At 55.3% G+C, this 12,052-nt stretch overlaps 5 protein-coding genes and 1 non-coding gene across 6 annotated transcripts, besides 5 other annotated features; 4 read left to right on the top strand and 2 right to left on the bottom strand.

Moving 5' to 3' along the window:
* Positions 1 to 7: 7 nt before the first annotated feature.
* Positions 8 to 45: a tandem repeat.
* Positions 46 to 122: 77 nt separating this feature from the next.
* Positions 123 to 2,140, top strand: EKO05_0008300 (uncharacterized protein; the record flags this gene model as incomplete). The annotated part of the gene is made up of 2 exons (XM_059637268.1): positions 123 to 431; positions 485 to 2,140. 2 exons carry the CDS (start codon positions 123 to 125, stop codon positions 2,138 to 2,140), a joined length of 1,965 nt encoding a protein of 654 aa, XP_059493251.1.
* Positions 2,141 to 2,150: 10 nt separating this feature from the next.
* Positions 2,151 to 2,299: a tandem repeat.
* Positions 2,300 to 2,355: 56 nt separating this feature from the next.
* Positions 2,356 to 2,408: a tandem repeat.
* Positions 2,409 to 2,581: 173 nt separating this feature from the next.
* Positions 2,582 to 2,633: a tandem repeat.
* A 126-nt stretch (positions 2,634 to 2,759) lies between these two features.
* Positions 2,760 to 2,868, top strand: EKO05_14t2. The gene has a single exon. It is a non-coding gene; the product is annotated as a tRNA-Trp (tRNA).
* Positions 2,869 to 3,112: 244 nt separating this feature from the next.
* On the bottom strand, positions 3,113 to 6,136 carry EKO05_0008299 (uncharacterized protein; the record flags this gene model as incomplete). Its single annotated transcript, XM_038941306.2, has 6 exons — positions 3,113 to 3,921; positions 3,972 to 4,975; positions 5,025 to 5,371; positions 5,418 to 5,609; positions 5,661 to 5,972; positions 6,020 to 6,136. The coding sequence occupies 6 exons, from the start codon at positions 6,134 to 6,136 to the stop codon at positions 3,113 to 3,115; spliced, it is 2,781 nt and encodes a 926-aa protein (XP_038796749.2).
* A 312-nt stretch (positions 6,137 to 6,448) lies between these two features.
* On the bottom strand, positions 6,449 to 8,452 carry EKO05_0008298 (Methionine--tRNA ligase; the record flags this gene model as incomplete). The annotated part of the gene is made up of 6 exons (XM_059637267.1): positions 6,449 to 6,757; positions 6,805 to 7,656; positions 7,708 to 7,839; positions 7,893 to 7,979; positions 8,033 to 8,104; positions 8,150 to 8,452. 6 exons carry the CDS (start codon positions 8,450 to 8,452, stop codon positions 6,449 to 6,451), a joined length of 1,755 nt encoding a protein of 584 aa, XP_059493250.1.
* Positions 8,453 to 9,616: 1,164 nt separating this feature from the next.
* Positions 9,617 to 10,339, top strand: EKO05_0008297 (uncharacterized protein; the record flags this gene model as incomplete). Its single annotated transcript, XM_038946490.1, has 1 exon — positions 9,617 to 10,339. One exon carries the CDS (start codon positions 9,617 to 9,619, stop codon positions 10,337 to 10,339), a length of 723 nt encoding a protein of 240 aa, XP_038796748.1.
* A 517-nt stretch (positions 10,340 to 10,856) lies between these two features.
* Positions 10,857 to 11,796, top strand: EKO05_0008296 (Glutathione transferase; the record flags this gene model as incomplete). The annotated part of the gene is made up of 4 exons (XM_038941353.1): positions 10,857 to 10,931; positions 11,043 to 11,142; positions 11,261 to 11,632; positions 11,681 to 11,796. 4 exons carry the CDS (start codon positions 10,857 to 10,859, stop codon positions 11,794 to 11,796), a joined length of 663 nt encoding a protein of 220 aa, XP_038796747.1.
* Positions 11,373 to 11,415: a tandem repeat.
* Positions 11,797 to 12,052: the final 256 nt, after the last annotated feature.

The raw sequence follows: 12,052 nt of genomic DNA, 5'->3' as shown, positions 1-12,052 counted from the left end.
GCTCCTCCACGCCCACCCTCCCAGATACACACACACACACACACAAGGGCCGATTGAGCGCAAGGCGCAAAGAATACACACCACCGCACCGCAAGCGCGGAGCGTATATCCCGCCTCAGGCGATGGCTCACCAACAGGAGGGCCACGCCGTCAGCAGCCGCATGGACGAGACACCACATGGCAGCCACGTGGACGAGGCACAGCGGAACGGCCACGCAGACGAGACACAGCGGAACGGCCACACAGACGATACACAGCAAAACAGCCACATACACGAGACGCACCAGGGCCAGGCGACGGGCGTCATGGCCGACGCAGAGAAGCAGGACGAGCAGGGCTTTGCGCCGCAAAAGCCTCAGAAGAGCAGCACCAACGAGAGCCACAAGGGCCCCGAGGGCGGCTACGACGACACGCCCATAGTGCGCAGAGAGGTACAGAGTAGCACTCCCCACCCCCTACGCTCCACTCGCTGAACGCACCGCAGCCCGGCTACACGGTCAAGTTCACCTTCCACCGCGCGAGCAACCTGCCGCTCGCCGACATCAACACCCTCTCCGCCGACCCCTTCATCCTCGCCGAGCTGACCACAGCCCTGCCCAACCGCCACAAGGAGGACCCGCCGCTGATGCTGCGCACCCGCACCGTGCGCCAGAGCACCAACCCGGAGTGGAACCAGGAGTGGATTGTCGCAAACGTGCCCTCGAGCGGCTTCCGCCTGAAATGCCGCATCTACGACGAGGACCCGGCCGACCACGACGACCGCCTGGGCAACGTCCACGTCGAGTCGGCCGCCGTCAACGAGAACTGGGGCGGCATCCGCGAACAGGCCTTCCCTCTGCGCAAGCGCATGGTCAGCAAGCGCGCCTTCGTTCTGCGCGCCGTCGCCGTGTGCATCCGCAAGGCCGAGCACATGAGCGGCACCCTGACCGTCAGCGTAGAGGTCCTGGGCCGCACCCAGGACGAGCACGGCGGCCGCGTCTACACCATCGGCCCCCAGTTCTGGATCCGCCACTTCTCCCCGCTGCTGGGCCGTCTGCTGGGCCAAAAGGAACCCGACGAGTCGGGCAGTGTCTCGCGGCGCACCGGCAAGACAAAGGCAGAGCGCTACAACTTCCAGTCCAACCAGCTGCAGCTGCGCGGCCCCGTCCCCGAGCACATGTACCACCGCTATGTCGTCTTCAAGCCCTTTATCAAGAGCATGTTCACCGCAAAGGGCGTCCGCGGCTTCATCCTGTCCAAGGCCCTCCACCACCAGCACGCGCGCGTCTACAACTTCGACCAGGCCACCGAGTACAAGGAGTTCTCCGAGCCCTGCATAGCCTTTACGCAAAAGTTCCTCGACCTCGTCCACTACGACCAGGGCGGCCGCATCTTCACCTACGTCCTCACCCTTGATGCCCTCTTCCGCTTCACCGAAACCGGCAAGGAATTCGGCATCGACATGCTGTCCAAACACACCATGCACAGCGACGTAGCAGCCTACATCGCCTTCTCGGGCGAGTTCTTCATTCGGCGCCTCAAACACCCGCATAAATCCCCCGAAGATACGTCCCAACAATCCCACCCCCCGCAAGATCTGGACGACGGCCCGCCCAAGACCGAGCCCAAGACCGACCCCGCATACTACGAACTCATCATCGACAACGACAGCGGCACCTACCGGCCCAATGCCAAGCTTCTGCCCCAGCTCAAGAAGTTCTTCGAAGCCAACTTCCCCGGCCTGCACGTCCGCACGCTCGACTGCCAGGGCGACGCCGAGAAGATGGAGCACATGAAGAACGAGCAGCGTGAAAGGAAGAAGAAGGAAGGCGACCACGTCGTCTACACGCAAGCCAGTCGCAGCAGCAGCGTCAGCAGCTCCGACATCAGCGACCTGGACCACCTCGAGCAGGCGGGCGAGCGCGAGGAATCCCATCTGCGCCACCAGGTGCAGGGCGTGGCCGGCGCCAAGGCCGGCGCCATTAAACACCACATGGCCGACTTCACGCCCAGCAACAACCACGAAGGTTGGAGGGGGAAGCATCACCCCGCCAACGCGGACAACGAGGACGTCGCGCGCCAGAGAGAAGAAGCCAGGCAGAGCAAGGTGCAGCGCAATGAAGCGAGTAATACGGCCGAAGTGCAAGCCGGCCAGCCATGAGATGTTGTCATTGTCGTCGTTGTCGTCGTTGTCGTCGTTGTCGTCGTTGTCGTCGTTGTCGTCGTTGTCGTCGTTGTCGTCGTTGTCGTCGTTGTCGTGTTGTCGTCGTTGTCGTCGTTGTCGTGCTGTCGTCGTTGTCGTCATTGTTGTCATTGTCGTTGTCTCAAGAATTCTCGTCCTCGTTCCAAGATCAACTTTGTGCGTTTTCAAGCGCATATCCCATCCCATCTTGTCTTATCCGATCTCATAATATCTCATCTTATCTCATACTCTTCCATTCACGTTGATTACGCTTCATCCGGAACCGAGACAGCTCGCTCGCCAGCTCGCCAGCAAGGAAGAAGGAGGTAAAAGAGAGGGAAGGGGGGGGGGGGGGAGGTGCCGATTCAATTACGCCGCACACACCGCACACACGCTCTCTTTACCGAGATGAAGATACCCACTTTACCTTACCTTACCTTACCTTGGCTTACTACACTATACCATACCATACACTGTATTCTCCCCTCCCCTCCCCTCTCATGTCCTCTCCGCTTCACTCCACTCTATATCAATCCATCTACGCATCAAGATAATATTCCACACAAACACAAGGTCTTTTTATGCTAGCCAGAAACTAGGCCCGATGGCGCAACGGTAGCGCGTCAGATTCCAGTTGTTACGGTAGTCGTCTACTGTAAGTAAGTGGTGGTTCCTGAAGGTTAGGCGTTCAAATCGCCTTCGGGTCAGTTTTTTTTCCTGTTTTTCTTTTTCTTTTTTTGTGGTGGTTGTCGCTGGGGAGTAGTGGCGTCGAGTGGGTGGATGGGTGGTGCATAATGACAGGCAGGACGGGGGAAGGGTGCTGGGATGTAGTTGGTTCACGTCGAATGGCTATTTGTATGGTTGAGAGAGAGAGAGAGTGTGTGTGCAGTTCTTGAATTCACGGTGCTTTTGTTCGATACCCATCTAGCGATATCATTGCTCCAAGCGTTACTACTTCAGCTTCACCTGTAACACCCCCTTCCACGCCTCGACAGCGCTGTCTACATACTCGCGTGCATAGTACTCCACGTCCCCCTCGCTGATCAGCAACTGTAACGCCGCGCCTGTAGCGCCCCAGCGCACCTGTGCCTTGACTGCGGCTGCACCCTTCGTCTGCAACAACACGACGTAAGACTGCGCCACCCTGCCAACCGCGTCGAATGCGCTCTTCACCTCGGTGTCTAGCTGCTTGGCCCAGTCCTTGGGGATCTGCGATTTCATCGGGTGCGGCGTCTTGCTCTGCGTCACGCGCTCTTTGATCTCGTTTGCGAGGCGGGGTAGCGTGCGCAGGACTTCAAGGGCTGAGTAGCTCGAGATCAGCATGTTTTCGTGTATCATGGTTGGTTCGTCTGCTGGGTCTTTGCTACTTGACGAGGGTGCGATCAGCTTCTCCTGGTCTTCGCGGAGCTGCTTGAGATTCGCCATCAGGGTGGTGAAGATGCTTGCGTCGACCTTGGTGTCGGGATGGAGCGCTGCGTAGAGCAGGGTGGAGATGGGATGCCAGAAGTTTTCACGGACCAGGCGCTCGGCTGGTGTCTGGTTTGCGGTGGTTTCTGGCGCTGCGTTTGGAGCCCAGCTCGTGGGTAGACCGTCGCGGTACAGGATCTTGCAGACAGATTCACGCTCGTGGCCCTGCGTGAGGACGTAGTCTGTAGATGGGATGTCGGCGGGCATGAGGATTGGGTAGGGTCGGTGAACGCTCGAGTGTTCGTATGCTGGGAAAACAGAACGGTCGATGTTGTCTGCGAGACTTTGGGTCTCTGGTTTGCTAGTTAGCTCCAGTGCTTGAGCGGGCTACGATGTATCTTACCCCTATATTCGACGTCAGGCAGATCGCCTGCTGACTCTCCCTTGAGACGAGCAATGCGACGGCGCTCGAGGACGGCCGTATGTCTTGTCAGAGAGGAAGTCAATTTCTCGTTCATAGAGATCAGATCCATTGCAGAATCCCAGTGGAAGCGTTTGATGTCCCTGAAGATCAAGCCTTCTTGCACTTTGCTCATTCTGTCAATGGTGTCGATGACATGCTTCAGCTCCCTGTCTGCGGAGAACCCCTGGTGATGTTTGACGTCGAATGGATGTGTTTCGGCTATGCGTGAGAGGAGGTACGGCGATAAGGTGTCTACAAGCATCTCCTTCACCTTGACGTGCTTCCATAGTTGAAATGCAACCCTTCCTAAGCCGAGGTTGAGGTGCAGACGAGCAGCTAGAAAAGCTAGAGGGCGGTTCTCCTTCTCAAAGTCTCGCTCTACAGCGGCGCGTACTAACATTGCAGCTTGCAGAAGAATGCGAGGGGAATGGCTGGAGGTATCGCTCGAACTCAGACCCTGATGGTGCATGTTGGTGAGGCAGTAAGCTATCAACATGATCGGATCGGGATCTTTTGGCAACATCTGGCTAACCTTCGATGCCCTTTCGATCAGTGATACTAACACTTCTGTGGGAGGGGTCGATGCCGGCAGAGAGACGGTGGCTAGGTATGTGAACTTTAATACGCAAATTTCGGCACGCGCCCAGTCCTCAAGCTTGGACTGAGGATCCTCAGCACTCGGTTTGGTGACGGTCATGTCTTCTTCGATGTGCGCAAGGAAGCCTGTCCTCTCTTCGTCGCTCATCTTCTCGACAGCATGGCGAAGGTCGGTAAAACAGCTGGGTATCCGCGAGAAGCGCTTCCAAAATTCTTTACAGTCTTGTAGCAGGCTCTCTCCGAGATAAGTACGCAGTATCAGGCGTACAAGGAGTAGTGGCCGATCGAGCTTTAGCGTGTCAGAACCGAAGACACGATTCTTGATCGACGAAATCTTGTTCCTTGACCTATTCCCATGAGCTGGCAGTCATAAACTTCATGTGTGGGAAATCTCACTCTTCAGGGGTGTACAACTTCGTAGACGCATCGATGAGGTAAATCCAAACATTCACCCTCGCTGAGCAGAGCTGTCGCAGAGGCTCCAGATCGTCTTTGCTCATGGCTACGGTAGCATCTTCGACCAACGCCAAAATGTGTTTCTCGAGCTGTTCGTGTTCCTGGGTGCTCGCGAGTACATCGACCGTCAGTAACGAGATGTCGAGCGCTTGTTTCTCCATGATAGGTTGCAAATGAGCAGGCGGTGCATTCCAGAGTTCCACGAGCTCAGCGCATTTTCCTTGTCGCGCATAGATCTTGGCCATGAACCGTAAATCCCGGATATCCTTCACGCTGATCGGGTCGGTCTGAGTCTGTCAGAAGAGTCCGTATGTTTGATGGGTTAAGGCCTACCTCGGGCCGTTCGTATGCATCTTTCATCTGCTTCAAGGCCACACCCAGCTGAATTTCGGCCATTCGGTCGGCAACACCTGTCGCTTGACTTGCGCGGATCTTCTGCTCAGCCGACATTTGCTGTGCGAATATTTGTGTGTAGTAAGTCAGCTTGTCGGACGATGCTCCTTCTGCTCGGTATTTCACAATCGCCTGTAAGCGTTAATAGTGTCAAGCCGAATATTTATGTTTGCATCAACATACGGTGCGAACGTCTTCCCAGCATCCCTGACGCATGGCTGTCGTGAACAGACCGTCCCACAGATCTTTGCGGCCTTTTTTGGTAGTCTTGAGGGCCGCCGCGTTTTGCCATGCTTTGACACCCTCATTACCTACAGAGCTGATGTGCTGAAGCTTGGAGTTCGATCTCAGGGTTGCTTCCACAATGAGCCTATATGCATATTCAAGCAACAGTTCATCCACGAGCGTTGTCTTATGCTGACAGACATCCCGCAATGACTTGGCGACTACTTCGGGCTCGGATTGCAACTGTAGAGAGACATCGGCTCTCCATGTCTATTGGAGATCAGCCGATGTATCACATGACATATGGATTGACTTACGGTCAGATATGGGTTTCCTGGATTTTTCTTCAGCAACTTATCAATGTAAGACAGCGCAAACTTGGGCTTCGGGTATTCGCGTTGAGCCTTGGAAAGCTTGTCCCAGTTGAAAGCCATATCGACCGCTACCAAAAGAGTGTGTGAAGCGATGCTGGGTCACAAAAGCGTAAGGGCGAGAAAAGGCTAGACAGCCCACCTTTCGCGAACCTCGGCTGCACCTGCCCTGCGGACGAGCACGTCGGCCCGTGCACACTGTTGCGCAAACTTACCTGTAGGTAGTGTCGTGCGATAGCAGTGTTTTTGACAGGCCAGTCGAGAAAAAGAGCTTGAACAGGGCATGTTTGATTTCTTTCACCCATCCGTCTGAGATATCGCCACGGGCCCTAGAGTACATATGCTACAATACTGTGACACGACAAACCCAAATCCTTACTCTTCACTTGCCAGAGGAGGGAAAAGAACGCCCTCATGCTTCGATCCTAGTGTGATCATGGGTGTACCATAATCAAGATCAGCGCCAGGTTGACAATAAGCCAGGGTTCTTCTGTCCTCCTGGACACCAAGCTGGTCCAGCAGTTTCTTTGCCTTGTTCGGCATGTAAGGTTGGAGCAAGATGCCAGTCATGCGCAAAGCCTCGGCGCCAAGGTAAATGGTACGGTCAACATCTTCCCCGGGCTCGCCAGGAGCAAACTCGATTATGTTATCCCATGGTTTCGACATTTGGAAGAACGCGTTTGCCTGAGGGATATTAGTCGATGCTTTCGCTATACAATGTGTACACTTACTCCTCGTACGAATTCTGTTACCTGGAACAATGCCTTCCGGGGGTCGTAGATGTCGAACGAGCCATCGACCTTGGATGCGACGGTGCTCAGAGAATTGGTCCAAAAGCTTGATCCAGGTCCCTCGGACCAGTACTCTGCTGGTGCACTGCCGATGCGTTCGACTGCGCCGCGGACGCTCCATTTCTTGCCTCTGGTTATGCGAGACGCGAGATTCCCTAGCTGCTGGTTCAAGAACTTGTTGTACAGTCGAATAATGTGGACGTTGTCGTAGCTCGAGTCGTCTTGTATGCCGCCATCGTGAGCCATGTAGAATCGCATGACATCCGGTCCGTATCGGTCCAAGGCGTGGAAAGGATCCACAACCCGCCCGGTCGACTTTGACATCTTCGCGCCTCCAAGGGTCCAATGGGCGTGTGTCAAGATCTTTTTGGGAAGAGGGAGGCCAAGTGCCATGAGAAATGCCGGCCAGTAGATGCAATGAAAGCGAACTATGTCCTTTCCAATGACGTGGCAGTCAGCGGGCCAGCCTCCGTCTCGTTCTTTGCCTGGCGTGAAAGGATAGCCCGCCTTGGTCGCGTAGTTCATAAGAGCGTCAAGCCAGACGTAGATGGTCTGCGAGTCATCGTCAGGGACTCGGATACCCCAGGTGAGACGGTCGTAAGGACGAGATATCGACAGGTCTTCAAGGCCGGACTCCACAGCCTGCACAACCTCCTTCATGCGGTGTTCTGGCGCTATCCACTCCGGGTTGGCCTTGTAGAATTCGAGAAGCGGCTCACGGAAAGCAGAGAGGCGGAAGTGATAGTTCTCTTCGGAGGACCATTCGACTTCACTGCCTGTCTCGATGGACGTCTGTGCATCGGTCAACTCACTGCTCGGACTAAATATCAAGCCAATTCATACCATGATCTTTCTTCCCGTAGATGGTTCAATCCATGGCTGTACACCTGACTGCGGATAGAAGCACTCGTCGGTGACTGAGTACCATCCTTCGTGTTTCTGCTCGTAGATGAGGCCCTTCTCTTGTAACAAGAACTGTCCGTTATCAGCCACCAGTGTCCATGTCATACTCCTGCATGCTCCCATACCCAAGCATATTGTACAGCATCTTTGTGGTCTTGGTCCGTTGTTCGTACGAAGTGGTCGTTGGAGATTTCCGCCTTGAGCGCAAGGTCCTAGGTGGTGTGAGCCCAAGACGGGTTTATGTACTTGGAATGGTAGTGCGTACTCGGAAGATATCTGCACCTTTGTCGCAGAAAGATTTAGGATCAACGCCAGCTTTGGCAGCTGCTCGTTGGACCTTCACACAGTCAGCACATGCATATAAGTTTGCAAGACCAACTACCTTCAATCCATGCTCATCTGTGCCGGTGCACATGATCGCCTTCTTCCCTCTGAGCACGTTCCATCGCTTGATAATATCCGTAAGGACCATGGTATACAAGTGGCCGACATGAGGGGCAGCGTTGACGTAGAAGATGGGTGTAGTGATGTAGTAGGGCTTCTCGGGCGCAGGTTTGGTCGAGATGGATCGCCTGTGACTACTGTAAACCAGACATGACCGGCGGCTCCAAGGCGAGCTCCTGGTAAAGGTCGAGTACACGCTACGCAATGCTGGGACCGTCGAGTTGGCTATTCGTGTACGCATTCTGTCTCAATGGCATCACGACGCGCACTGTTTCGCGACTGGGCTCAAAGCTCCGAGGTAAGCTAGCTGCGACTGGACTAGCACATGTGACTAAGCTTAGAACCTCTCATACTCTGTACTGACGTGCCCGACGATACATCCACAATCACAATTGAATCGTCCGGCGTTCTTCAGTGGTTACTGCTGTGTTCTGGAATTTGCATCAACATCCGTTCTGGACCTAAAATGCAGGCTACAAGGCAGGCATATGGAGTGTGGAGAAAATGTAGCTCGCCACAATCAAAGTCAAGTCCACAAAGAGCACGTAGTAGGGAAAGAGCTGGGAAATGTTGATACAAAGAAACCCGAATTTTGTTCTGTTTGGCTATGGATTCGAGCAGCTCCAGTCTCGGTTGCGGCGCTGCCATACCACACGTGTTGAGGCTGGCTAAATGTCCAGGACGACGTGCGAACGCCCACTGCTTGCGCAGCGCCACTGACCTCTGGTATCTGGTCAGCCCTTACGTTTGTTTTTGTCTCGTTCACCGATTCCGCGCGAGAGGCGTCGTCAGTGGTCAGCGTAGGTGAACGTGCGGCGTGCCAAGGATCAGCTCGCTATTCAGATGCTATTCAAACCTGAAAACGCTAACTATCAACCTTCGCTTTCACCACGTTCGCTGTCTCAAGCGAACAGCAATCCCTTCTCAAACGTCCTGCGAGTTGACATGTTCTTTGTACCTCCGGCACCAAACTGACCAGCTTGATGGTACCGATATGCCTAAGTATCAGTGCATGCTATTGAGCGGGTTTTTTGCTGCTCTATACGGGTTCCTCTATCTGCAAAGAGCATTATGATTGGGTGTTAAGTATCTAAACGGAGGGAAACCCTGTGAAAGACTATCCTTCACCTTCACGAACGTTCGTCTATTGGACGCCATCGCGTCTCTATAGTCAGCTCTGTTGACACTCAGTGTACCTTATTGACCCTATTGACATATCACAGCAGAGACATGGCCTCGATTCTTTGTTTCTCCATAACGATTCTCGACTATAAGACACCTTATCTGCGACCGCAACATACTCACCATCGACTCATCGACAACACACCAGTCAATCATTTGGTCACAGTCAATCCAAACTACCAACTTATTCATTCACTCAACAGTACTCTTCTGAACGTTCAAGATGAGGTTCAACGCTGTCATCGCCGCCACCATCTTGGCTGCCACCGTTTCTGGTGCTGCCATCGCCAACCCCGCCCCTCAGGCCGCCGAGGTCGCTGAGATCGCCCCTGAGACGACTGAGGGTATTGAAACCACCGGCTCGGCTGACGATGTCTTCGAAATCCCCGAGGGTTACTACTACGTCGAGGACGCTTCCGAGGAAGCAATCGGCAAACGCGAAGCCGATGCTGAGGCCAAGAAGGGTGACTGGGTCTGGTCTCCTCCCTACCGCCCTATTGGCCTTCCGGTCGGCAAACGTGATGCGGAGGCTGAGGCTGGAAAAAGCAATTGGGTCTGGTCTCCTCCTTACCGCCCGATCGGCCTGCCTGTGGGCAAGCGTGATGCTGAGGCCGAAGCTCAGGCCGGAAACTGGGTCTGGTCTCCTCCCTACAGGCCCATTGGTCTCCCAGTCGGTAAGCGTGACGCTCAGCCCGATGCTGGAAAGGGAAACTGGGTCTGGAGCCCTCCTTACCGCCCCATCGGCCTTCCGGTCGGCAAACGTGATGCTGAAGCTGAGGCTGAGGCTGGAAAGGGTGACTGGGTCTGGAGCCCCCCCTACAGACCCATCGGCCTTCCGGTCGGCAAACGTGATGCTGAGGCTGAGGCTGGAAAGGGAAACTGGGTCTGGAGCCCCCCCTACAGACCCATCGGTCTCCCCGTCGGCAAGCGTGACGCCCAGGAGTAAGCTCTCCGTCGCCGACGACTACGAGCTTTGACAAGGAACGCATCGCGATTTCTCCATTTCTGCATATTCGACGGACTCGACAGCGATACGACGGATATGATCATCTTGTACATGAAGCTCTTGAATACACCGTGTCCAGCGCGGGACAGGTCTGTCTCCGTTGGGGACTCTACAGGGCAGGACGGGTTCTCAGCGATCAGAGGCATCTGCACGAAGGATGTTGTGACGACGATGGGATACTGGCCTCTTTCTCCGCACCAATATATTGTTATGCATGGTCTCACACCTCTTTACCGCCTTGTGTGATGGTGACGTTCCAGCATCCTGGCCCCGTTCAGTTCTTTCCCAGAGCATGGAAACGGGGCTAGTGGTGCGTAGCGCCAAAGACCCCCCGGATTTCCCTTGCGTTCTCCACCTCGCACGCCTCGGCTGTCGGATACAGACCCATCTGTCTGCATCACCGCAGCGACGCGACAAGCCCAGCTCCACGGACCCTTGCACCAGACTACTCCGCAGCATGGCACAGTCGAAGATGACGTTGTACGTCGACATTGTGTCGCCGTTTGCGTACATTGCTTTTTCTGTCTTGGAGGTACGTTGGAGCTCTTGTCACGGTGTGGATGCTACGTGGTTGTGGTAGCGGGCCCGGGTGTGCGTTGTTTGGATGCAGCATCGAGCGCTGGACTAATCGGGGTGCGCGCAGAACTCGCCGGTGTTCAAGCAGTGCGATATCAAATACGTGCCTATACTCTTGGGCGGCTTGATGAAGCGCTGCGGCAACACGCCTCCGTTGGCGATCAAAAGTACGTTGCACGACGCTACCGTGTAGGGGCATGTACAGCAGCACGAGCATCGCATCTGTATTCTCTCACGTGCTGTGTGAAATCGTAGAAAGTCACGACCGCGCTAACACCCCGACAGACAAAGACAAGTGGATAGAAACGGAGCGCACACGCTGGGCCAGCTACTTCAGCATCCCCATCTCGCGCGCGCCACCCCCAGGGTTCCCCATCAGCACGCTGCCCGTGCAACGCGCGCTCGTCTCGCTCTCGCTCTCGCACCCGCAGTCGGTCGCGAGCGCCGTCGCGCTGTTCTACGAGAACACGTGGGTGCAGTGGGGCGAGCCCACCAAGCCGGAGAACCTGCTTGCGATCCTGCGCACGCTTGTCGGGAGCGATGAGGAGGCGAGGAGAGTGCTGGAGCGGGCTCAGACGGACGAGGTGAAGCAGGCGCTTACGCGGAACACGGAGCAGGCGTTTGGGCATGGGGCGTTTGGGCTGCCGTACTTTGTTGGTGAGTGCGTGGTGTCTGGGAGATGAGCTGGACTGACTGTTTCAATAGCTACGAATGCGAAAGGCGAGACGGAGGGGTTTTGGGGCGTTGACCATATGGGACAACTTACGGATCATCTGGGGCTCGAGAGGCCGAGTGGGAGGGGCTGGAAGGCGCTGTTGTAGGTGGGATTGTGTGAGATTGACCAAGCAGGAGATCAAGGCGAGGTATTCCATAATCGGGTTGAATAGTGTGGAGGATCGAGTGTTTTTGGACGTTTCTTCCACAATGCTGGAGCAAGGAAGCACGGGTATTCGAACTTTGCGCGTCAGATCTCCAAGACGCGCCGCAACGTGTTATGATGGACGAGTGGTGCTGCTGCCCATTGAGCGCCTTGCTTCCCAGCTCTGCCGTCCAGCCATTAGCCTATACGATTCCTGT

This window comes from Ascochyta rabiei, chromosome 14, assembly GCF_004011695.2.
Source record: "Ascochyta rabiei chromosome 14, complete sequence".
NCBI lineage: Eukaryota > Fungi > Ascomycota > Dothideomycetes > Pleosporales > Didymellaceae > Ascochyta > Ascochyta rabiei.
This window is presented reverse-complemented; position numbering and strand designations above follow the sequence as displayed.